This window comes from Bubalus bubalis, chromosome 1 (assembly GCF_019923935.1).
Source record: "Bubalus bubalis isolate 160015118507 breed Murrah chromosome 1, NDDB_SH_1, whole genome shotgun sequence".
In the NCBI taxonomy this organism is placed as follows: domain Eukaryota; kingdom Metazoa; phylum Chordata; class Mammalia; order Artiodactyla; family Bovidae; genus Bubalus; species Bubalus bubalis.
In genome coordinates this window covers 143752099-143777112 of record NC_059157.1, presented here as the reverse complement: position 1 = coordinate 143777112, position 25014 = coordinate 143752099, and the positions used below count along the sequence as shown (strand labels likewise).

Below are 25014 nucleotides of genomic sequence, written 5' to 3'. Positions count from 1 at the left end.
CATGTTTTCTTTTGTGATATTTTATCACAAAATATTTCTTAAAAATTATGATATGAGTACTAAAAAAAAAAAAAAAAAAAAAAACTTTGACCATCTAATGCTACTCAGTGTAGTTCAAAATAAATTGAAGTACCATAAGTGAAGAGGTGAATTTCAAAAGCCTAAGTTGTTGGGATTTTTTTAGTTTGGCACTAATGTGACACAGTGAACTTTAAGGGATTTTAAAGTATTTGGGCTTCATAAATTTTTAAACCAAAACAATGTCTTTGCTTGTTATTTCTTAATCCAACATCACCTTCTGCATTTTTCTCAGAGTCTACAGTGGTTAGCTTAATGAAGCCAGTTGCTTGCCTTGCATCTTCTTATGTAATGAAAAATATGCTTATAGATTTCTACCTTGCTAGCATTTGGATCTCTGGAAAAAATAAAAAACTTCTTTTCTTTTTTCCCTCCTCCCTTCTTCCCTCCCTCCCTTCCTTCCTTCTTATTCTCTCCTTTTCACTGTTCAGTAAGGGAAACTGGAATTTTGTTAAGGCTTTTGTTTGCAGCTTATAATTTGATATCTTTCCTGATTCTTTGAAAAGTACAATTTGGTAAAGTTCATATTTACAGCCAGCAAAAATCGCAACTGCCAGGGTCAAAATATAGAAAATTACACATTTATGAGATTTCAGCAGTCAACATGATGACATTATTTTGTTGATGGCTCAAGTTTATTTCATTTTCCAACAATAAATAACACTCATTCCTAAAAACCAAATATTCTCTAGAGTAAAGGCAATGATTTGTTTGGAGTGTGCATATACATAGCCTGCCTACTTGCCTGAGAACAGATTAAAGGCATGAATGCTTTGTAAAAACATTTATGCATGAGAGAAATAATTTTCTTTTTAGCTTATTTTAGAATTTACTTCTTCTTACATGAGAACATACAAATATGTAAAGATAAGTCATCTAGTCTGCAAATGGTCAGTCTTGCCCAAATGCAAGCATTTATTAGGGATAAAACCTAGTGATGTGTTAACACAGTTTGAAAGACAGCTATACAAAATACAAGTGTCTCATCAGCAATAAGTTCACTAAATTTAACAACTGGTAGTTATCAGAAAAAAAATTATTCTACTTTTTGGTGCTTTATTCAGTGACTATGTGTGGGAGACAGATACAGAAGATCAAGTCCTTTCAAGGTTTACTTTTGATGCTTTTCTGAAGTCATAGTTGAAATGTTAAATTGTTTTACTTGCTATAATTGATTCTGTATTTTTGATTAGAGCTAAATTTACAGATGAATTTCTCTGCCATGTTGTAATATTTGGTATATTGGCCAATGTAGGAAAAATATGATCAGAGAGGCAGAGGAATTAAAAATAAGATCTTACCAAAAAAAAAAAAAAAGATCTGAGAAGAAATAAAGAAATTTAAGAAAACATGATATAAGGCTTGAAGGGACAGGGCATTTTAAGAAAGGATGCATGGGATTTCTAATGAGTTCTATACATGAGACAAGAAATAGCCCCAGAGGAATGATAATAGAAGAAGAATCCAAAATGGATCATAAAATGATAGATTGAATAACTCATTTTTCCAATTAATATGATGTGATTGTGCTTCTTACTAGACAGAATAAGGAATCATGAGATGTATGTATTTAGAGGCTCTGGTGGTATATGAGAAGACTTTTTAAAAAATCTTGAGATAAGAAACCACCCTCCCCCCAAAAAAAACCTTAAAATGTAATATTTTAACCCCAGTGTTCATTGCAGCAACTATTTACAATAGCTAGGACCTGGAAGCAACCTACATGCCCATCAACAGATGAATGGATAAGGAAGTTGTGGTACATATAACACAATGGAATATTACCCAGCTATAAAAAGGGAGTGTATTTGAGTCAGTTCTAATGAGGTGATGAACCTAGAGCCTATTACACAGAGTGAAGTAAGTTAGAAAGAGAAAGACAAATATTGTATATTAATGCATATATATGGAATCTAGAAAGATGGTATGATGTTCCTACATGCATTACAGCAAAGGAGACACAGAGATAAAGAACAGACTTTTGAACACAGTGGGGGAAGGAGAGGCTGGGAATATTTTAGAGAATAGCATTGAAACATATACATTAATACATTACCATATGTAAAATAGACAGCCAGTGGGAATTCAGTTTATGAATTCCCAGTTTATGAAACAGGGAACCCAAAGCCCATGATCTTTGATAAGCTAGAGGGATAGGGTGGGGAGGGAGGTGGGAGAGGGGTTCAAGAAGGAGGGGACATATGTATACCTAATGCAAATTCAGGTTGATGTATGGCAAAAACCATCCAATATTGTAAAGTAATTATCCTCTAATTAAAAAAATAAAAAAGATTTTAAAAGCAATGTTTTAGATAAAAACTGAAGTTTTAAGTTTTTTGCCTTCTATATCCATGCTATGTAATCCAAAAGACAAAGGAAGTTTTAATGTAAGAAAGGGAAAAAAATATCAGCTAGATTTTTATGAGTAGCACTGCTTGTGACATTTTGCAGGAGAAAGAATGTTTTGTGTCCAAATGACCTTCATTTAGATATTTTATGGTGACCCCTACCAATGGTTAATTGATTGCATTTTCTTTCCTTTCTCTTGTCTGCCTTTTCTTACATTGGTTCCCTTTCCAAGGTTAATTGAGACACTGATCTTTTATATATGTGGCTGTTCACGTAGTTATGGAGCAAAGGGATTTTTGTAAGCTCAGCACTGACAGGCCACCCAACTTAACAGCTCAACAAAGCATGTAGAATTGAAGGCCTATAGCCAAAAACCCTGACCACACAATTTCCAGATGTCTAGCAGTGGGCGATGAGTCTGTTCTACCCCTTAGCCAAATATATTACAAATGATTATTGCAAAACTTAGAATAAATAGATTACCCTTTGCTGAAAGGTTTCAGTTTGATCTATTCTGATTAATTGTTATTTTCCCTAGGGCAAATAAAGGAAGATACATGGCAGATTGTAGAATTCTAGAATGACAGTGCCGGAGGAGACTTAAAGATCATAATTTAGAAAACTGTCTATCTGATAGGACATTCCAGGATAATAGTGTCACCAATTATAGTAAAAACTCATTCCCATCAATGTAGCATCAAAAAGTTCAAGCAAATGCCCTGAAATATTCTGCAATTTAATACATAATGTGTAAGATGCTTGTCTGTGCTCTCTCTGAATTGCCTTTAACCACTTGTCTTCCCAGTCCTGTGAATTCTTTTCCTTGGGAGCATTCTTTCATCCAAAGCTCTTAGAACACACACATAGGGGCCTAAGACTGCCTCCTTTTTGTAGCTGTTAAATGTTCACTCAATGGAATATTTTAGCTCTGCTTCTCAAGCTGTTTTTTTGTTTTTTTTTTTTTAATTGTTGTTCTTCAGGTTCTCTGTTTATTCAGCCAGATTGCTGTTTAAATGGGAAAAATAGCAGAGAGCTCTTTCCTGTGCTCATAAATGCATTTGGAGATTATTTACATGCTTTTCAAATAAATACTAGGCATAGGAAAAGCATGTCAGAAACATTAACCCAAATGCAAGCCTCATTCGTGTTATCGTTTATTCAGTGTCTGTACTCTGTAGCCTGAGAAATAGAAAATAATTAGTAAAATGGTTTTAATTTAGAAGTGGGGCTTCTCAGCGTCTCTATAGGTGGATTAAATTCCTATCTCTTAAATAACAAAAATGTCCTTTCTCCCCTTTAGACCTTGATGAGTGTGACAGTGGAGAAGCCTGCTGTGCCCAGTTCTGCATCAACTATTCAGGAGGCTATGAATGCAGTTGTCAGGAAGGCTTTCAGATCAGTTCTGATGGTTGTGGGTGTGATGGTAAATTCCTGAGCTCTAACATGAAATCCCTGATGTGACGGGGCAATCAACGGAGGAGGAATATCTGAGGCAGAGAGTTAGGGTGAGAAAGAGAAGGCTTTCACCTTAAAGAAACTTGGATCTCTCTGTGGTCCAGCCACTTACTATTGTATGAACTTGGGTGACACTAAGTGCTCTGAGCCTCAAATCCTCATCAGTAAAGTGAAGACAATTATGGGATTACTGGATAAATTAAGAAATGTAATCAATGTAAAGGGCCTGCTACTGTGATCGACATCAAGAAATCACTCAACTAAAAGTAGCTATTATTATTATTATTATATTCATTGGTCCATAATCCCTTTTACCTAACTTACTACACGTAGCGAGTGAGAGATTCCAGCAAGCCATAGCATAATGCTACAGGAGTCGCTTAAGGTAATCATGACAGGAAACCGAGTTGATTATTGAAAGTTATTTTAATTAGACAGCAGCAGCAAAAGGATTGCCATTTCTTGAGCCATAGTATCAGATTCCTTTATATATCTGATGTTAATCTAGCTAATGCAAGCTTCAAGATGAGTCATTCTATAATTTTCTAACTGATTTGTTGCTTACCCTTTAGAGGATTTCTAGCTGACATATATTTTTATAATATCATGAAAGTGAAAGTGAAGTGAAAGTGTTAGTCACTCAGTCCTACCTGACTCTTTGCAACCCCATGTATGTAGCGCACCAGGCTCCTCTGTCCATGGAATTCTCCAGGCAGGAATACTGGAGTAGGTTGGCACTCCCTTCTCCAGGGAATCTTCATGACCCTGGCATTGAACCCAAGTCTCCAGCATTGCAGGCAAATTTTTTACTGTCTGAACCACCAGGGAGGCCCCTATCATAGAGGAGTTTTAACTTAGTAAATTCACATTTTTGTGAAGGCTTATATAAGTCATTGCTAAAAATTACTTTACCAAGTTTACCCTAAATATATAATCTTTAAATTTTTATTTGTGGTCATTGTTACCATTATTTTGAACCATATTTTTCTTGAAATCAAAGATGAGAATATTGTTATCTATTTCAATAGCATTCAAATTACATAAGAAGACTTTAATGCCTCAGAGGAAATAATGTTCCTTGGATTAAAGAAGCAAATTCTTAAATTCTGTTAAGGATGCTAGGTGTGTTTCTTCACTTAGATGCCAAACTCCCCAGCCTTGCAGTGTCGATAACAACAAAGAACATACAACTATGATATCTATATATTCTAAATACAGTAGAACATATTACTACTTACACCTCCCATCCAATTAACAGGGCCAAAAAAAAAAAATTGAATTTCATGTACCATCTGCTATTAAACAGAGTGAGCCAAGAGACGATTATATGGCGAGAATATACATACTTGGGTACACACATCCAAATGGAAAAGGTATCCACAATCTGAGGCCAGCCTAGAAACTCAGTTTTGTAAATGACCTTTTAGAATCATGAACACACTGACCAAAGCCTGGGCTCGGATGTGAATTTAACACCAGTAAGTGGTATGAGATCAAAACCTAGGATTTTTCCATCTCTAAAATTCTCCACAAATCATGTACAAAATTATGCATTGAATAAATGCTTTGCCATAGATGTTGAATAATTCAAGAGTGAATGAACATTCTGCTAAATGATACACAGCCTGAGACTATGTACGTTTTAAATTCTTCATCAAAATCTTATGAACGACATTTCAGAAAGACATTGTCTATGCATATAGATAAATGGTGGTAAACTTGGAAATGAATAAAAGGAAAATAATTGGCAGGATATTCTTGAGGAAGAATTTGGGGTCGGGGAGATCCCCTGGAGTAGGAAATGGCAACCCACTCCAGTATTCTTGCCTGGGAAATCCCACAGACAGAGGAGCCTGGAGGGCTACAGCTCATGAGGTCGCAAAGAGTGAGACACGTCTGAGCACACAGCACACACAGACACACACACTTTCTGTATAGCGGTACGTTGTTATTGGTTAATAAAGGTGACAAATATGCCCAGGAGTTCATAATGTCTATTTTGTCTCAACACCGAAGAGCAGACATTGTTTCAACTTTCCTAGATGTGGAGGAGTGTCTGGATGTCAGTATCATCTGTGATCAACTGTGTATCAATTCTGTTGGAACCTATGAGTGTTCTTGTGAGGAAGGCTACAGAATTGGAAGTGATGGGAAAACTTGCATCTGTAAGTCTCTGTGAAGAATCCTATCAAATCTCTTCTAAATGACTTCAGCCCTTGTCTTGTTCTTCAGGAGCGCAGAGACCATATATTCTTTAACTCAACCTGTCCTCCCCTTTCTCGTTTCACAGACTAAGATCTTTTCTTTTCCCCTTTTGTTCTCCCCGTGGCAGTTTCCACTCTGTGCTTGCTGTGTCTCACCTTCATTTACAATAGACTGTTTGAAATGGTCTTCTCAAAGACTTTTACCTTTCAGCTGCCCCCTGCCTTGGCTATCTAGTTCAAACTCTTCTCATTTCTCTCATCAACCCTCGCTCAATTTTTCCTTCTTTTAACCAGCATGTGGAATCCAGGCATTTCTCTGTGTGGTCTTAGCTTTAGATGATGAACTAGAGGAAGAAGAAGAATTAGACATTGTGAAGTTTCTGGGTCTCCTATTCAAGAGCCCACCTCAACTGCTTCATTATGTGGCCACCTCTCTGCCTCTCTCCCATGAAGATGAAGACCATGAGGAAGAGGGACATGATATTCCAGGAGAACTGACTGATTTGCACAATGTTGGTGGGTAAATGAACGTGTTTCATTATAATCACCTCTCCCCTCTATTTTTAGATAATCCACAGAATTTCTTTTATAGACAATTTTGTTATCAATATTTAATGCCAAATAAAAGCATTTTAACGTGATATTGACAAGAGACATGGGACCAAAATTACTTCTTCACAGCTCCCTATCAAATTCATCATCTGTTATCCATCTTCCTTTTGCCAGTAAAAGGTTGCTGTGTATGTATGCATTGACAAGGGGGTGCAGGGTGATGGAAATTTGATACAGTGAAATGGAGTTGAAAAATATATTTGAATTAGCATCGTGGAGACAAGGATTGGGGTCTTTTAGTTCTAACAGTTTAAACTCAACTAGAAGTCATTTTTGTATAGTTAAAATTTACTTTAAATAGCCTGAAAATCTAGATCTTTTTAAATTTTAAAATGCAGAGAACCAATGGTTCAATATGCTCAAATGGACCAAGAAAAAATATCTTTACAAATGTGCACAGTGTTTCTTATATATCCGCTCAACAGAACTCAAGCATCAAATCACTTCTGATCAAAATAAATTAGCATAACTTCTTTCAAAAGTAACAGTTTGCAGCCAGTCTGCTGCTGCTTTTTCTTTTCTTTGTAAGACAGAGCTGCTCTTTTTGTTCTTCCTGTATTCCTTGTATTTTAAGAGCATCAAACTTAATGATTGCCTCAAAATGCTATCAGTAAAATGAAGATTTGTTTATATGTGATGGTCAAACATAACATCAGTAATTGCATCTACATAAAGACTGAAATTCTTTAATGTTTCTTAATCAAGCTTCTGATACTTGGGCTACCCAAAGTCACAACTGAAATAGTTCAAGGCTATCCGGGCAGTTAGGACTTGAAGGGCCAAGGTCTAGAGAGAAGAGACATTCAGACAAGTAAGATGGACAGTCTGTGCTACATTTCTCCTTGAGCCATCTGCTAATGGATGGGCAGTGCAGACAGAGAAGCCAGGAAATCTACAGATAGCTGCTGAGAGGGTGAGGAGCTTAGCACAGTTACCAGCAGTTTTGTGGTGCTAGGAGATAGACTGAAATTCAGAATCTGCCAAGGTGAAGAAGCCTCGCTAAACATGACAGGTTTTCAACTGGGTCATCTGAAAGACCCCATCATGAAATGGGCAAAACTTAAAAACTAGTGAACCCACAACATGGCTGAGTTTCATAAACATTATATTGAATGAAAGAAGCTTGATACCGAAGAGTACATACTTTATGATTCTATTCATATAAAGTTCAAAAATAAGGGTAAATATTCCATGGCAGTATAAATCAGAATGGTGCTTAATTTGTAAGGCTAATGATTAAGAGTCATCAAATCACCTTTGATTTTTTGTGATGCTGGTAATAATCTTTAAGTTCATCTGGGGGCTTTTACATGAGGTTGTTGACAATGTGGGGAAAAATTCTGAAGGGTACATTTGAGTTTTGTGCATTTCTTTACCTGTATATTAAATCTCAGTAAAAAGGCTTACTTGGAAAAAAAAAAAAAGTATAAAAAAGCCTAGAAGAAAAACACACACACACACACTAAAGTGCTGGGAACATTATTTCTGTGTTCAGAAATCAATGGTAATTTCTTTTCTTTTCTTTTTTTTTACTTTCTTAAGGATCCTAAATATTTTTTAGGGATTACATTCCAAGCTCTGTTTTAAAAGGTATCTCTTTGCCATTATCTTCTTCTGGACTCTTTAGAAAACGTGCTCAAAGAGCATGTTTATTTGTTGGGGGAAGTAAAGGGTTTCATCTTCATTTTCAGTGATGTAGATAGTACATGCTGCTGCTGCTGCTGCTGAGTCGCTTCAATCGTGTCCGACTCTGTGCAACCCCATAGATGGCAGCCCACCAGGCTCCCCCATCCCTGGGATTCTCCAGGCAAGAACACTAGAGTGGGTTGCCATTTCCTTCTCCAATGCATGAAAGTGAAAAGTGAAAGTGAAGTCGCTCAGTCATGTCTGACTCTTAGCGACCCCATGGACTGCAGCCTACCAGGCTCCTCCGCCCATGGGATTTCCCAGGCAAGAGTACTGGAGTGGGGTGCCATTGCCTTCTCCAAGATAGTACATGTAGGGTTCACTAAAACTGTATCGCATTCCAGTTTGTTTAGATAACACCTTTGGACACGAATGCAGTTTGAGCTGTGAGGACTGCATGAATGGAGGCCAATGCCAGGAAGTAAAGAGTGGGTGTTCCTATCCCCATGGCTGGGAAGGCATTCTTTGTAATGAAAGTAAGTACTACTTTGGAGCATGGGTGGGGGGTGAGGAGTTCTGCTCTTACTGCTGGTGAACTACTGGTGATGAGTTCTTTCCATGTGTTCTCCCCAAAATGTTTTACCAAGATTACCGGTTGATAGGGATGGGAAACCAATTTATTTGTTGTGCACAAAGAATGTCTGTAAAGCACTGAGGTTTCAAACTGAACATGTGATTAAAATGGGAAATTTTGTGTTCCCTGGGAAACTTGATGTGCTGTCTCTTGTTTATCTGTTGAACATGAAAGTTAATAAAGGAGCCGAATATCCTCGGCCTATACAAATCCCTCCATTTAAATAAATCATTAGGCCCTGGCAAGCTACTCCCTGTGAAGCAAAAAAAGTAAAATGATTTGTGTTATGAAGTATAATTAATGGAACTGCTTAACTGTTGCCTTTTTTTGTTTGTGTTTTCTTATCTTTTTCTTTAAAACTTATGTAAGTACAGGCAATGACAATTTTAAGATTTTTATATAAGCCTCTCATGAGAAAATGTCAATGATTTGTACAATAATACCTCCAATAAATGTTTTCCTTTATATTTTAAATGGAGGTATATTTGCAGGTACTAAAACTGCCAAGTAATAAAATTCAAATATATTGACTACCTTTATTTCCTTTTTCTTTTTAAATTTCTCTTATAAATTTTTTAATAAAAGAGTTTTATTTGTAAATGGCTTGGAAGATGGTGTGAACAGATTTTTCTTTTGAAGCCCCTGAATATGGGAAGGAAGAGCACAAATATTGTTTCTATTATGAAATATAAAAGAAGCAAAACCCGGATTATAACATACTGAAGTGGTTTCAGTTAGACTGCGAGGACTTTCCTCAAGCATCACTCTGATCTTGTCTCCCTGATGCCCAAACAGCTTCATAAGTGTCCCATTTCCTGATACATAAAGCTTACGCTTCTAATCTAGTCACTGACAACCATCTATTATCAGGCCCTCATAAATCCTTCTCTTTCTATCCACAGCTCTGACCAGCTTATTATTTCCAGCAAACTAAACTACTCACTACTTAATGCTTTGTACTTTTCAGCTTTGTGCCTTTTGCTAAACTGCCATCTTTGTCTATTGCCATTTATGGCATGAAGCTTTATCTGATGGCCCTAGTCTAACAGCCATTTATATTTCCAGTGGATTTAAAGCTTCTCTCTCTCCTTCTCTTTGTCTATCTGTCTGTCTGTCTCCATCAGATTCAAGTTAGCTATGCTCCTGTTTATTTCCCTTGCTAGCCTGGGAGCTTATTTACGTGTTTCCAAATTGAAGGCTCCAGTGCATGAATGAATAAAGCTTTGTATTGAGACATCCAGCTATGTTGATAGGCCACTTGATATAGTCAACTATATAAAATGGATCAAATTAATTTTGGGCTTCCCAGGTGGCTCAGGGGTGAAGAATCTGCCTGCCACTTTAGGAGACATGGATTTGATCCCTGAGTTGGGAAGATCCCCTGGAGAAAGGAATGGCAACCCACTCCAATATTCTTGCCTGGGAAATCCCATGGACAGAGACTGGCAGGCTACATACAGTTTATAAGACTGAAAAGAGTTGGATACCACTGAGGGACTAAGCACAAACACAAATCAATCTTGTTGCATGACTATTAGGAAGTAAATGTTTATACCCTTTATTGTAAATTTTGTTGGTAAATATGTGTCTTCCACACCCTTGATCCATAACATGTTAGCATGAGAAATAAAAGTAGAAATCTATTGCAAATCCATGAGAATAAAATATGTCTGACACAAAATTAATATACAAGTGTTGAAAATGAACTCCCTGATAAAATGAAAATAACACATCCCCTTCTTTGGCTTTGGAAAAACTTAAGATTCTTTAAGTGTTCACATGGTCCTATAAAGGACAGTCTGGCCCTGAAAGCAGAAATTTATATCTTCTTTGCATTTCCTCTCTGTCTCTTTCATTTTTTTTCCTACAAAAATTAAAACAGAGCAATCCAAATTGGAAAGAAAAAAATATGATCACTAAATCTTTAACAAAAAGGGAGAGTGAGGATATTTTCTTAAAAATCCCTATAAACTGTAAAAATGGAAATGACCAATCATTCATCACTAGTATTTCTAAGAGTACCAGCTCTTCTTATGCAGCAAGAAACATAAAAAAAAAAAATTCTTCAGGGATCTGGAAAGTTAGTTTTCCCATTGGTTAGATCTTCTAACCCAGTATCTTTATTGGTCTATAATGAAAACATCTACTTGGATGTTTTAGGAATTTCAGCAAGTAGTTACAAAGGAAACAACTAAAAAATTACTACATATTAATTTTAACAGCACACTTTAGGACTCCATTTCTTTTAAAGAGATTTCATATTGACTATCTCATTTGTTATTGTGAGGGGTCTTTCCAGTAGAAAGAGAAGACTAAAGTATTTTCATATGACAAATGAATGGGCTATGTATTACATGGAAGGGAAGATTCATATCTTTTTCCAAATCATCCAGCTATGGTTTGGGACATGTTTGGTTTCAAATTTTCTTCTCTAGATAAATGCTCTCTTTGATGTTAATGAAGTATTTAGCAAATCCATGATCCCCTGGATTAGGAAAGGGCAACCCACTCCAGTATTCTTGCCTGAAAAATTCCATGGAGAGAGGAGCCTAGCTCTGGGGTCTCAAAGAGTTAGACATGACTGAGAACTCACATACATGCACATACTCTGTGATACCATATTCTTTTTGTGGGAGAGTAGTAGGTGATCTCCAGTACTCTTGCCTGAAAAATCCCATGGACGGAGGAGCCTGGTAGGCTGCAATCCATGGGGTCGCTAAGAGTAGGACACAACTGAGTGACTTCACTTTGACTTTTCACTTTCATGCATTGGAAGAGGAAATGGCAACCCACTCCAGTGTTCTTGCCTGGAGAATCCCATGGACAGAGGAGCCTGGTGGGCTGCCATCTATGGGGTCACACAGAGTCAGACATGACTGAAGCGACTTAGCAGCAGCAGCAGCAGCAGTAGGTGATAGTGTTGGTGTGCTGATGTAGATGCCTCGCTGTAACCCCGATACTGTTCAAGCTACTTAAACTTCCTTAGCTTCGTTTTCCAGGTATATATATGGAGAAGGCAATGGCAACCCATTCCAGTACTCTTGCCTGGAAAATCCCATGGACAGAGGAGCCTGGTAGGCTACAGTCCATGGGGTCACTAAGAGTCTGGCACGACTGAACGACTTCACTTTCACTTTTCACTTTCATGCATTGGAGAAGGAAATGGCAACCCACTCCAGTGTTCTTGCCTGGAGAATCCCAAGGACAGAGGATCCTAGTGGGCTGCTGTCTATGGGGTTGCACAGAATCGGACATGACTGAAGCGACTTAGCAGTATATATATATATATATATATATATATATATATATTTAAAATGTGTAGTCTATAGTTGCTATAAAAATTCAAAGAGTTCCTACATGTAAATTAGTAATGCAGGTCTCAACCATGTTTGTTGCCAGTTTACATCTTTATTGCTCCCTTTTTTCCCTTTCCTGTTCCTTTCCTTGTCATAGTAACCACAGGCTTGAAAGCAAAGAAAAAAGTGAGTTAGAAATCAAGTTTCCATATTAGCATCTGGAATGGTGTAGAGGGGGTAGATAGAAGAGGTAATAAAAATGTAGTTTTTAGTATTTAGCCAATGATGATAAAATGTCAATGTAAATGGCTACTGAAATGATCTCAACAGCTGTATTTACTCAAGCTTAAAATCATAGACATTTTCCACACTGTATTTATTTTTAATGGAATACTAAGCACTTCCCCCCAAAACAGCAAACCAAAGAAAACAATTACTTGTCTTTGTCAGTCTTTGACAGTGCAGAATACCTTGGAATCATCAAGATAGTCTTAGTTACATTCATTTCGGGTTAAAAACACATGGCTCTTTTTCCCTACATTTTCTTCCTATTTTTCAAAATGGAAGGTGCAGTTTGTTTCTCACTAGGGTTAGTGACATCTATACAACAAAAATGTTTATGTAGTTCCAAAAATGTGAGGGTAAGAGTTTAAGGAGCAAGGTAAATTTTGCATGTAAACCTTGTTAGCAGTTCTTTAGTCAGCATCATTTTAACTACCTGTACCAGTAATTCCCCCAGGAACGATGAACAGGCCAGAGACTCTTCCTGGGTCTGCAAGTTACAGAGACTTTAATTACTGAGAATCAATTCTAATAGGCGGTCATTTTTCTCTCTCTATTTGTGTCACAATGAATGTGTTACACTGCATATTCACTTTCACTGTTTTCTTCATAGCTCGTTCCCCAGAGACCAGTGTGAGAGAGTATGATGACTTCTGTGACTGTCAGAATGGAGGCACCTGTGACCCTCTGACTGGGCGATGCAAGTGCCCCCCAGGGGTTCATGGGAAAACCTGTGCAGACGGTAGGAATGTCTGGTCCTGTGAGACAACTCTTTAAGTTCTTGAGGTTTCTAATAAGAAATAGAATAAAAGCTGAGCCTGTATTTTTCAATGTGGGCTTTTCTGAAGATATAAAGGGCTGTGTATGTATATATACATACATACATACACACAAGCACACAATTGCTTTGACTGATAAATGCGTAACAGAACAAAATAAGTGGTACTTAAATCTCCAGCTGTGATCCATGCAGGATGAATCCTGATACAGATAAAACCTTTCTCATCCACTGAGCAAAATGTTGAGTTTGTGTGTACAGGTTTGCACACAGGGGCTTGGGTGAATTGATTTGCTCTGCATACTAAAAGAAAGAAGAAAATGAAGCTCTTTGGACAAATCAGGGAGGATGTGAGATAAAAACCAGAAAAGGAAAGGAGAGGAGAGAGAGAGGAGAAATGATGCATGAAAAACTTACAAAATACCCATCCAATGAGTGCTGTGCGTGGATTTTTCATAGAAACCAATCAAGAGACCACATTTTCTACATGGGCTGATAAAACACAAAAAAAGAAACTGCTTGTACAATCCCAGGAGCTGAAGGCAGAGAGTCATGAAGATGTAAGTCTTTAGGGATTGCCAGAAATCATGGAGAGTTTATTAGATTCTCACAGATTGTAGAACTGGGGAGAGAGAAAACCCAAGTTTAGTTTGCTCTCTGAGAGGGGCAGGAAGGCTCATGCTCACATCCTAGTTATTTATCCCCCAATTTTTATTCATTTATTCAAAATATATGTATTAAGTGTTGCAAGCCACTGTGCCAGGCTTTATGATACGTTGAGAAAACAAAAATGAAACAGACCCTGGCCCTTCCTCATGGAACTCACAGTCTTGTTCAAAGCAGACACAGGTTACACATGTTGGTAGGTATTTCAAGTTAAATCTTAATGTGTGCTTGGGGGTTGAACCATGAGGGCCATGCAGACCATGTGAGCCAGGGAACGACCTGTAGAGAAGTGACCCTTGAGCAGAAGTGTGCAAGATGAGGAAACGTGAAGCAAGGCAAGAGAGAAGGAAGAGCGCAGCAGACTCAGGGGGCCACGTGTGACCTGACTCTGAAGCGAGAAAGAATGAGGTGATTTAGGGGTGCCTGAGAGGGATCTGCTGATAGAGCCAAAGTCAGGGAAGATACTAGCGCAACATAAGGTCAGCCAGCGCAGGGGCTCATTTCTTGTTGCACTTGGAGTTTTTAACCTGACAGCAATGACAAGTCATTGCAGAATTTGGGGCAAATGATGTAAAATCATAGGGGTAGTTTTTTAAAAATCTCTAGTCTCTTGATTAATCAGATTAGAAACATTTTACCTTTTGCGGTCTCCTTATCTTACATAACAATAGCTCTAGTGAGGTTTGCATGTGGGCAAATATTCACTTTGGTTGTCTTTCTACCCTCCAGGATGCCCAAAAGGATTCTTTGGGAAGAATTGCAAAAGGAAATGTAACTGTGCCAACAATGGCCATTGCCACAGGGTATATGGAGCCTGTTTGTGTGAGCCAGGGCACTATGGGAGGTTTTGTCATTTGAGTAAGTCTAAGGCACTAAATTTTCTCTGTGTGTGAAGCCAGAAAGCTCAGAAAATTCCTGAAAATATTTAGTGTCAACTTAAAGAAACATCCAACATCAGAGTTGTGAGCTTAAGTTTTAATCAAGGTCTTGCTGAAGACTAGAGCCCAGGAGACAGCCACTCAGTTAGTTCTGAGGAAACTGCTCCAAGGAAGTAAAGGAGAAGCCCATTTATTTATATATATTTGTATCCTTCCTTGAGCTTGCCAGGTGGCTCAGTGGGTAAAGAATCTACCAGCAATGCAGGAGACGCAGGAGACACGAGTTCCATCCCCAAGTTGGGAAGGTTCCCTGGAGGAGGGCATGGCAATCCACTCCAGTGTTCTTGCCTGGAGAATCCCATGGACAAAGGAACCTGGTGGACTACAGTCCACTGGGTCACAAAGAATCTGACACGAGAAGCGCTGAGTGAACATGCACACACTACCTGCCCATACTCATCTCATCTAATTTTAGGGTTGATTTAACTGGCACCACACCTGTTGTGTGATATTTTACATTATTATTCATTTATGTAAAGTAAAATGCCTTATATATTATTAAAGAGGAAGTGCAATAATATGAAATACCCTGACATTTTTAGTGTTATCACCAAGTTATGTAAATCCATCTCTCTGTCAATATTTTAAGGTAATTAAAAAAAAATAAGACTCTACTAAAAAATGTATGTTGTTGCTCAGTTGCTAAGTCATGTCTGACAGTATATATACATATACATATATATATATATAACACATTTTGATAAAAGAATCTGGCTCTTTGAAATTCTTCCTGAGATACCCATCTACCCATCTAAGGGCGTGTTTATCCAAAGCACAGAGTGCCTCATCCTGTTTTTCATCCTGAATTTCTCAGAGTTTACTGTTCATAAGCAACTTCAATGGGTTAGGACTTACCACTTGTGGAACAAAATGGTGAGCAGCACATCTCTGTTCTTTTTTTACATTAGACAAAGGAAGAAAGTAAAAAGCATAGCGTATTTTATACAATCATATTATATACATATCACAATTTTTGTTTTAGTCTTTATTTAGCCTCCTTACATTATAGAATCTATATTTTGATGAGTGAAAAAAAATATTCTGAAGTCTTTTTCCTAGTTAGTGTTTACCTTAATTATTGAGAGGGAGATGTTAATAGTTCATTTAAGTGGACATTCCACATTTTATGGAAATTAAACATCAAAAGTCCAATACACTGAGTTCTAGTGCAAAAAAAAAATCCCTAAAATGTCTAAATCATGCTATTCATTTTGCATTTGTGACCAGCAATCACATACTGTCAAAGATGGAAGAAAACACAATCACCAATAAGTGTTTCAGCTCATCAGTAACTTCTAAGCTATCTCCTACTGGGACAGCTCTGGGTGCCCACCTTAACATCCCACCTTGAAACTGTGTAAGTCCCTGTGAACCTGAAACAGTCTGCACCTCACTCTCCCACCTATTCCATAGTCCCACCTTTGAAAATCCTTCCTGAGTGAACCTCAGTAATACCGTGACCTATTTAAAATATCAGAGACCTTTTAGAGTCTTCCATTGTGTTTTTAGTTGAATGTCTATGGACCTTATCTATTTTAGAAAAGGCATGCCCCTTAAAAACAGAATAAGCAGTGAATTCTCCAATAAGAGAGCCAGTGAAGGCTTCATAGAAAAACAAGCCTGGGTCTGAAGCTCCAATACTTTGGCCACCCAATGAGTCGGGAAGAGCCGACTCATTGGAAAAGACCATGATGCTGGGAAAGATTGAGAGCAGGAGGAGAAGAGGGCAGCAGAGGATGAGATGGTTAAATAGCATCACTGACTCAATGGATATGAATTTGAGCAAACTCCGGGAGATAGTGGAAGACAGAGGAGCCTGGTATGCTACAGTGCATGAGGTCACAAAGAGTCGGACATGATAGCAGTGAACAGCAACAACATGAGAAAAGATATGGATGAGAAACAGAGAACAGGAGAGAAGACATGGGTAAATGAGAACAATGCAGGTGCTGACGATGTATCACAAAGCATTGGATTCCTCCTAGAACAAACCTAGAAACAAAGATTGCATCATTTCTGTTATTGTTACAAGGTTAGAGGATACATCACATTTTAAAGTAATAATTCTTACATTTTTCATAAGCTAATATCAGATATTTTGCTGAAAAACATTCAAATCATAACTCATCTGCTCAAAAATTTAAAAAGCAGATGGTGGTGGTGGCAATGGTGGTTAGCAATTGGAATGTGATCCTCTTTAGAAAAAGCATACACATTCCAGGTCTCCAGGACTCATTGCTCGGACTTGAGGCTTCATTTATTAATGCCATTTGCTTGGCCCTAAGAGGCTTGAATTTGCAACCCTATATTAGTTTTCTAGTCCTGTTACAGTGAAGTACCACAAATTAAGTGGTTTAAACAACAAAAATTAATTGCCTCATAGTTCTGGAGGCTGGAAGTCTGGGATCAAGGCTCTGGCAGGCCACATTCCTCTGCAGGCACCAGGGGAGGAACAGCACCAGGCTGCTCTCCCCTAGCTTCCTGTACTTCCCTGACTTGTGACAGCAGAACTCCAGTATTCACATGGCATTTTCGCCTCTTGTCCAAATTTCTCCTATTTATAAGGACAGCAGTCATATAAGACTGTAAGTCCAGCCCACATCAGTATGACCTCATCTTAATGAATTATGTCAGCAGCAGCACAATTTCAAATACGACCTCACCTTAACTAATTACATCAACAAAGACATAATTTCCAAATGAGGTCACATTCTGAGGTACTAGAGGGAAGTACTTAAACATGTGCATTTTTGGAGGACATGTTTCAATGCATGGCAAACCCTGAGAAAATGCTAGATTACCAACAAAAGATTTCTTCTTCCATTTTTTCCTTTTTTTCCCTCCCCAGTGCTATGTTCTTAATATACTCAGTTGTCACAGTTAAGTATTCCATGGTATAAGTTGTCCATTGAACCCCTGTTCTACAAGCTGAACCAGAAAGAGTAGGGCCTGGAAACTAATCTAGGAAAATGAGCACTGGAGAGTGAGCAAGAAGCCCACATCAAGGAAGACAATAGCTCTGAAAGCTGCTGGGGGTTGGTGGGTCTAGGAAAAAACTCAACACAGAAGATGCAGGAAGGATGAGGAGGTATCGTCCAAATAGGATACTATGAACAGTGAAAAGGGGCCCTGTTGATAATTTTGTTCTGCTTTAAGGGGTAACTCTGTCTGTCCCTGGTAACTGAGACAAAGACCACCCTCCATGGTGGACTGTAACCACCACTTAAGATTACCTCTACTAATAATAGCACACATTAGCAGATGCTCATAATTCCCATCTATCAGAAAGTCAAGTGGCTTATTTTGTTCTCACCAAGCAGTTTTCCACAGCAAAGCCTATACATGTATATAATACAATTTGAACCTGGAGGGCACTTGAAAGATCTTTTATTTGAGTCCCTTAGACTCCTGTAATGTGGGAGAAAAAAATTGTCAGTTATATTTTGGAAAGGAAATTGAAGCACTAAAACTCCTCAAAAAGATAACTAAGATAACGGTATGTTTTCCTGAATGCAAAGGTGGGACTTTCTCAAATTAGAATTCCTGTGCTGACTAGCATCCCTAAAACTCAACAGCATGGGGGAAAATGATGAAGGAAAGGCAAGCACCATTTGCCAAAGATGTGGCCAAGATAATGGTGCTGTCAGGATGAAGGTTTTGGGTCATCTACATGATGTAGAATTATTGCAGATTACCATATAATGAAAGGGAATGAAAACAATGGCGAGCCTTCCCATCAATGCTTGTCTATCATTGCCAAACTGCGACACGATGGATATGGGGCCTGGCAGGCATCAGCAGCCTTTGGAGAATATAAACTACAGGCACCAATGGAGCACATTGAGAAGCAATTTCTCTCCCAGAAGCACCAAAGCCTTTTAAGTAGTTCAGGCTTCACTGTTCACATCCAGTTGCCAAAAAGCAAATGAATTGCTTGATTTGAAAGACATTTGTTTCCCTATTTTTTTGGCAGCCAGGATGATCCCCTTGTTTTTCCCATAATCAGGCCCCACAGAACTACATGCCTGTGCACTCATAATGTAAAAGAAACAAAGCATGGTTTTCAGGTGACCGCTTTGCCTCAATCTGCTTGCAGACTGTCCCAGGGGGGCCTACGGAGCTGGCTGCTCTTCAGAATGTCAGTGTGTGGAGGAGAACACCCTGGAATGCCGTGCCAGAAATGGCAGTTGCACCTGCAAATCTGGTTACCAAGGCAACAGATGCCAGAGAGGTACAATCTCATGATAAATTTTCTTTCTTCTCTAATAACAATGCTCAGTTTTGGTTTAGCACCAGCTGATCATTAATTAGTTACTCCACCCCACACAGGTCCTTGGGAAATCAGTAAACTTTATCAATCCCCTATTTGCAGGTGAGGAATCTGAGATGGGGGCAATAAAGCCATTTAACCTTGTCTTCTTAGCCTGTGATGTTAGCTGTGCCCTTGCTGGCTTGAGCAAGGGAAGAAAGATCACATTGCAGAGAATCTTATCCTAAGAAGATGAGAGCTGGCCAATCACTTGTTAGAGCTGAATTAATCAAGTAAGGGCTGCTAGCTTTGAGAGTGAAAGAATAATTTTCTTTACATCTAAAGCTGGACTGTTCAAACAAATGCAATGGAAACCATAGAAACATTTTGAAAATTTTAAACATGATTATTAGTGTGCTCCTCTCTGAAATCTCTGTAAATAATTTATTTATAAATCTATAAATACAAAAGTTTGTGTGCAGCATAATTCCAATGATAAGTAACGTGTATAGATACATACGTGTAGCTGCATATAAAATTTGGAAAAAGGTATTCCAAGATGTTAGTAACGGCTTTCTCTGGATTGTGGACTCACAGAATTCTTCTCCTAAGGCATCTGCATGGCTCTCTCATTTTCTCTGTTACCTTTTTAGTGAATCTTGTCATTACCATGCTACTCAAAATTGCAACCTGCAAGTCTTCTTGAACATCTACATTTTTCCAAAGTGCTTACCATCATCTAACATACCATATTTTCTAATTATTATTATGTCTAATGTTTATTGCCTGCACAGTTGCTGCTAGAAGCTGAGTCCCAACAAGGGAAGGGTAGTTATTTATTTATTTTTTACCAAAGTATCCCCAGACTATTAAAACAATCAGGACATATAGAGGTTGCTCAATAATTACTATATTTTCTTAAATAAATATATGTGTGATTCAATAATTTTTATTCTTTTTCTCTTGTTATTATACATTATGAATTAAGCAGTTCTTACTCTTTTATCTAGGGGAAATTATCACAGGGTTTATTTCCTTTTCATGCATATCAGGTCTGAACATATAAGTACAGTTATCACAACTAATGGCAAGTGAACTTTGTGCCTGTGAAGTGATCCAAAGCAATCTCGTTTAAAATCAGAAGGAGATAATAGATTTGAATGGAAACCATCATTCTATTGGGTCCACTTACAGAGGCTGGGCCTGGGGTAGAAGGTTGTCCTTGACTCTTGTGTATTACACATTGCCCTTACATTATCATCTTCACAGGGTCTGCAGCGTTTGTCCAAGCTGATTGAAAGGGAATTGGGGTCTTCCAGGTTGACCTGTGGCTGTGGACCTGGTTGTGGAACTAGAGTATGTAAACAGCAATGTTCATCAAGATTTTGTAGAGATGAGGGCTTTTTATGTAGCTGGATTGTGACTGTCTAGGTAATGAGGAAGAGAACTTGAGGGAACAGAAGGCTGACATTATACAAATGCATTGAACATGGTATGAGAGTGGGTCCCATTCCAATATCTAAACCTCCTTCTGCTTCAACTGATTTTAAGCCTAGAGTCAGCCCCTCATTCATTTCCCTACTAGAGAAGTTGTGCCCTAGAAGTCAACACATGGGAGATAATATCATATATACACACCTGGGTAAATTTAATTTATTCTGATAACATTTTCTCAAAGCAACTGCTGAACATACTATATTGGAAATGCTTTTGAGATTCCCACTGTGAAGGAAAATGAGTTGAAAGTATATGTAAATCAGCGAAATAGAGAGGTCACCATAGTCTCAGGAAAACATATTATTTTTTAATCAGATAACTTTGTCCAATTCTGATATTTTTGTCTAACCACAGAATGAAATTATGACTCAGACTGGCGCGGGTGAACAGGATCACCATGATTGGCAGCTAAAATCAAGGCAAGAAAAGCTCTCCAAGTGTTGTTCATGATGAAAATCAGGCCTGTTGTTCTTCTTTCTCTTTTTTCAAAGAGTGAAGTAGCCCAAGTGCTCCTAGAGCCAAGCATATCTTTAAAAATCTTGACTCCAGACCTGTGTCTAGATTGCAGATGAATACTTAATTAAAGACGGCAAATTGTTTCAATGGCACTAATGAATAGTGCTCTCCATAATCAGCACCAGGCCTTATTTAGCCCATCAGTGATGACTTTTAAGAGCAGTAGAGCTGGTTTCTACACTAATCTGTGAAATAGCAAAAAAGAGAGAGAGGGAGGAAAAAAAAAAACCTAACATCTTTGCCTTGCATTGATTAGTTTGTAGCCTGGGGTATTTTGGACCCCAGGTGCAGACAGACTTGACTATGGAGGACTCTGGCCCAGCAAGTCTCTTGAGTCTGTCTAAAGAGGCCTGCTCAGCCTTTGTGTCACCATTGAAAGGACCGATTTTTCTTGGACTAGTTCCATATTGATGAACTTGAAATTTTGAACACCGATGGAACCCTACGAGCCGGTTAACGGACATGAAAAGTGCTGAGTACCAGTAGTATCATCACGGAAGTTGGGTGTAGTGACTGAGAGCACCAATTTCACACACCAGTTCTGGATTCCAGTACTGACTTGGCTACTTATTAACCGTGACCCAGAATAAGTCACTTAACCTCTCCAAGTCTTAGTTTCTTATGTAAGTGGAGATAAAGTTGCTATGTCATATAGGGATTTTTATGAAAATGTCAGCTAATTTATGTAAAATGCTTGGCACAGAAGAAGTGATCAACAGATAATAGCTAAGAATGGTATGAACACCCTAAAATAATTAATAATTCTGTTATTCAGAAACTCTGCCCAAGACTCGAAGATACTTCACAGCCAAATTTAGTTTTATGTAGCTTTCTATAATTATCACATGTTTAAGAAAGTCTCACTGTTTTCCCTGTGTTAAAAGCATGCTTTCTACCAGGTTTCAAATTCCAGTGGTTTCAGTGGAGACTGAAACCTCTAACTGAGCCCTCAGTAGTCCCTGAAGTATTAGCCATCCTTTTCTAGTTCAAGAACATTCAACAAAACAGCACAAGTCTCTCTGTCTCCCCCTTATACATTGCACACTCTTATAAAAAACAGAAATTACAAACCTCTGGAATGATTATTCTGGCTTAGAAAATAAGCAAAGACTGGGAAAAGAGGGTTCAGGTGGAACAAATCCCAAGCACCACACCTTCCAAGCTTCCTTTATAAATTACATCTCATTTCAGATTTTGTTCTGTGCAACTGCCTCCAAAAATATACATCAAAATTGCTTCCATTGTTACTGTCTGAAAAACCACGTTTTTAGCAAAAAGCCAACCTCTGTATGTGTGTTTCCAAAGTGACAAGATATGGCCTCATGTTGATTTCTTCGTGGAATATTTTGGAAGTGTGTTAAATCCTTAGGGGCTACTCTGAATGTTTCTTTCTTTGCAGCTCAGTCACACACACACACACACACACACACACACACACACACACACACACGCATGCACATTTTCCTACTCACTTAGGCAACAGCAGAAATCCGGGACCACGTTAAGATTTATTACCAGGTGGTAATAAATAGCTCCTTTCTTTCTTTCTCGTTTTATTTAACAAGCCTGCTCTGATGGCCTCTGGGGATCAGCATGCCAATTCTTCTGTGGACCCTGTGAGAATGGAGGTCAGTGCAACAAAGAAACTGGAAACTGTGACTATCTTCCTGGTTACATGGGAAAAGCCTGTACCCTATGTAAGTTATTAACCTAGACTAGATGACCAACAAAGTTATTAAAGTTGATAGCTTTATAAATGCTTTTTCAAAACTGCTCTGTGAGCTACAGTGTAACAGTGTATGTTTTAATTATCTGTTGTATAAAAAAACCTCAATACTTGGTAACAGATCCTGCCAAAAACAACTTTTAATTTGATTCTTTGGATTGATAAGATGATTCTCCCTCTTGTCTCACCTGCAGTCTCTAGTGGCTGCTTCTAGCTAGTAGATCAGCTGGAATCAGGGATATCCAGCCTTTTCTGTACATAGCATTTCCACAAGGTTACCTTTGTTGTTCCGTTGCTAAATCATGTCTAACTCTTGACTCTTTGCCAGCCCATGGGCTACAGCCTGCCAGGCCTTCTTCTCCCTCACTATCTCCTGGAGTTTGCCCAAGTTCATGTCCATTGAGTCAGTGATGCCATTCAACTATCTCATCCTCTGTTGCCCCCTTCTCCTGCCCTCAGTCTTTCCCAGCATCAGGGTCTTTTCCAATGAGTCACCTCTTTGCATCAGGTGGCCAAAGTACTGGAGCTTCAGCTTCAGCATCAGTCCTTCCATTGAGGATTCAGGGTTGATTCCCTTTAAGATTGACTGGTTTGATCTCCTTGCTGTCCAAGTGACTCTCAAGAGTCTTCTCCAACAGCACAGTTCAAAGGCATCTATTCTTTAGCCCTCAGTCTTCTTTGTGGTCCAACTTTCATATCCGTACATGACTGCTGGAGGTTAGCTTGGGCTTCCTCAAAGCATCACAGCCTTAAGACAGCAATCTAAGAAAGAGAATCCAAAGGTGGAAAAGCAGAAACTACAATGTCTCCAAAAGCCTACCTTTGGAAGCCACACATTGTTACTTCTGCCACTTTCTGTTGGTTAAAGTAAGTCATAAGGACAGCCAGATTCAAGGGGAGGAGAAAGAGATTCTACTTCCTGATGAGAGGGGTAGCAAAATCTCATTGCAAAAGACCTGCAAGCTAGGAGATATTTGGAACCCATCTATCATAGCATACTATTTAAAGTTATACTGAAAGGCACTTTAAAAATCTGCTAGACTGTATTTCTCATTCTTGTCAGAGTGGGAACAGATTAGAAACAGATAAAAAGTGATTAGTCAAACTGAAGCTGCTTCAAAGAGTGTAGAACTACTACTTTGCTATCTCCTTTTCTGCTTGTAATTCTTGCATAACCTCTGTTAACCTTGCCTGTATTGCCTTCTCTACTCCATCCACCATGAAACAGTTACTTGAAAACTTGAGAAAAGCTTTGGGCTGTATGGTAACGATGGTATTTTTACGTTACTATTTCAAATGTTTCTGATCAAGGTTAGCAGAAGTCTAATGTTTGGATTGTCTATGATATTATGAGATGTGAACATTGATCTGAATTAGCTGCTAGTGCTTAGAATTTTCTATAAACCAGCAAGCAAATAAAAGCAGAAACTTAAATGTAAATATAAGGTGTAACAGTAGGGTAGTATTTAGCACTTAGCTAATCATCTGATCATTTGGGAAAATGCATGACTGCCCCAAGGATAACCCTCAAGCAAGAGTTTTAGAACAAGGTTGTTGCCTGATGATTTTTCTGGATATAACTAGATCATTCATACTTTAGGACTGTCATTCTGGCACTGTTGACAGCCTTTCAAAAGGTATAAATTTTGCTAGTGCAGCAGTTGGCTATCCCTAGCCTACTTGTTTCCTTTTAAAAAAGCTTAAAGGTAATAATTTACATATTCAAAAGGTAGTAACTTGCTATTTCCAAAGTGAAGTGACATTTTCTATTGCCTAACTCAATTTTAATGAAATAATTATTAAGCAGATAGTGATATATCTGTTTCAATTGTCAGGTGATATAAATAGACTATTTAGAAACAAGGAGAGAGAAAGATAAACTGTTCATTTTTTATTTAATAGTTATGTTACAACTATCTTCCATTCGAAGATTTCAAAACCAAGGAGAATATATTATGAAAGTCCCAAGACATTTTTAGGTAACAATTCTAACTTTATTGGCGATCTGATACGTAAGATAATAAATTGATTTGGATAGGCAAAAATATTCCTCAACTTCTACACCAGTTCAATTTTAATGTTATATGCTATTATCTGATTTTACACAC

General features: G+C 38.2%; 1 protein-coding gene across 1 annotated transcript in view; it reads left to right on the top strand.

Moving 5' to 3' along the window:
• LOC102399298 (EGF-like and EMI domain-containing protein 1) overlaps positions 1-25014 on the top strand; it is a 705282-nt gene that overhangs the window by 588243 nt on the left and 92025 nt on the right. Inside the window, exons 11-18 of the mRNA XM_044945114.2 lie at positions 3728-3850; positions 5925-6047; positions 6381-6602; positions 8729-8860; positions 13150-13278; positions 14710-14838; positions 19015-19149; positions 22746-22877. Coding sequence (XP_044801049.2) covers positions 3728-3850; positions 5925-6047; positions 6381-6602; positions 8729-8860; positions 13150-13278; positions 14710-14838; positions 19015-19149; positions 22746-22877 — 1125 coding nt within the window. The remainder of the gene's footprint in view (positions 1-3727; positions 3851-5924; positions 6048-6380; positions 6603-8728; positions 8861-13149; positions 13279-14709; positions 14839-19014; positions 19150-22745; positions 22878-25014) is intronic.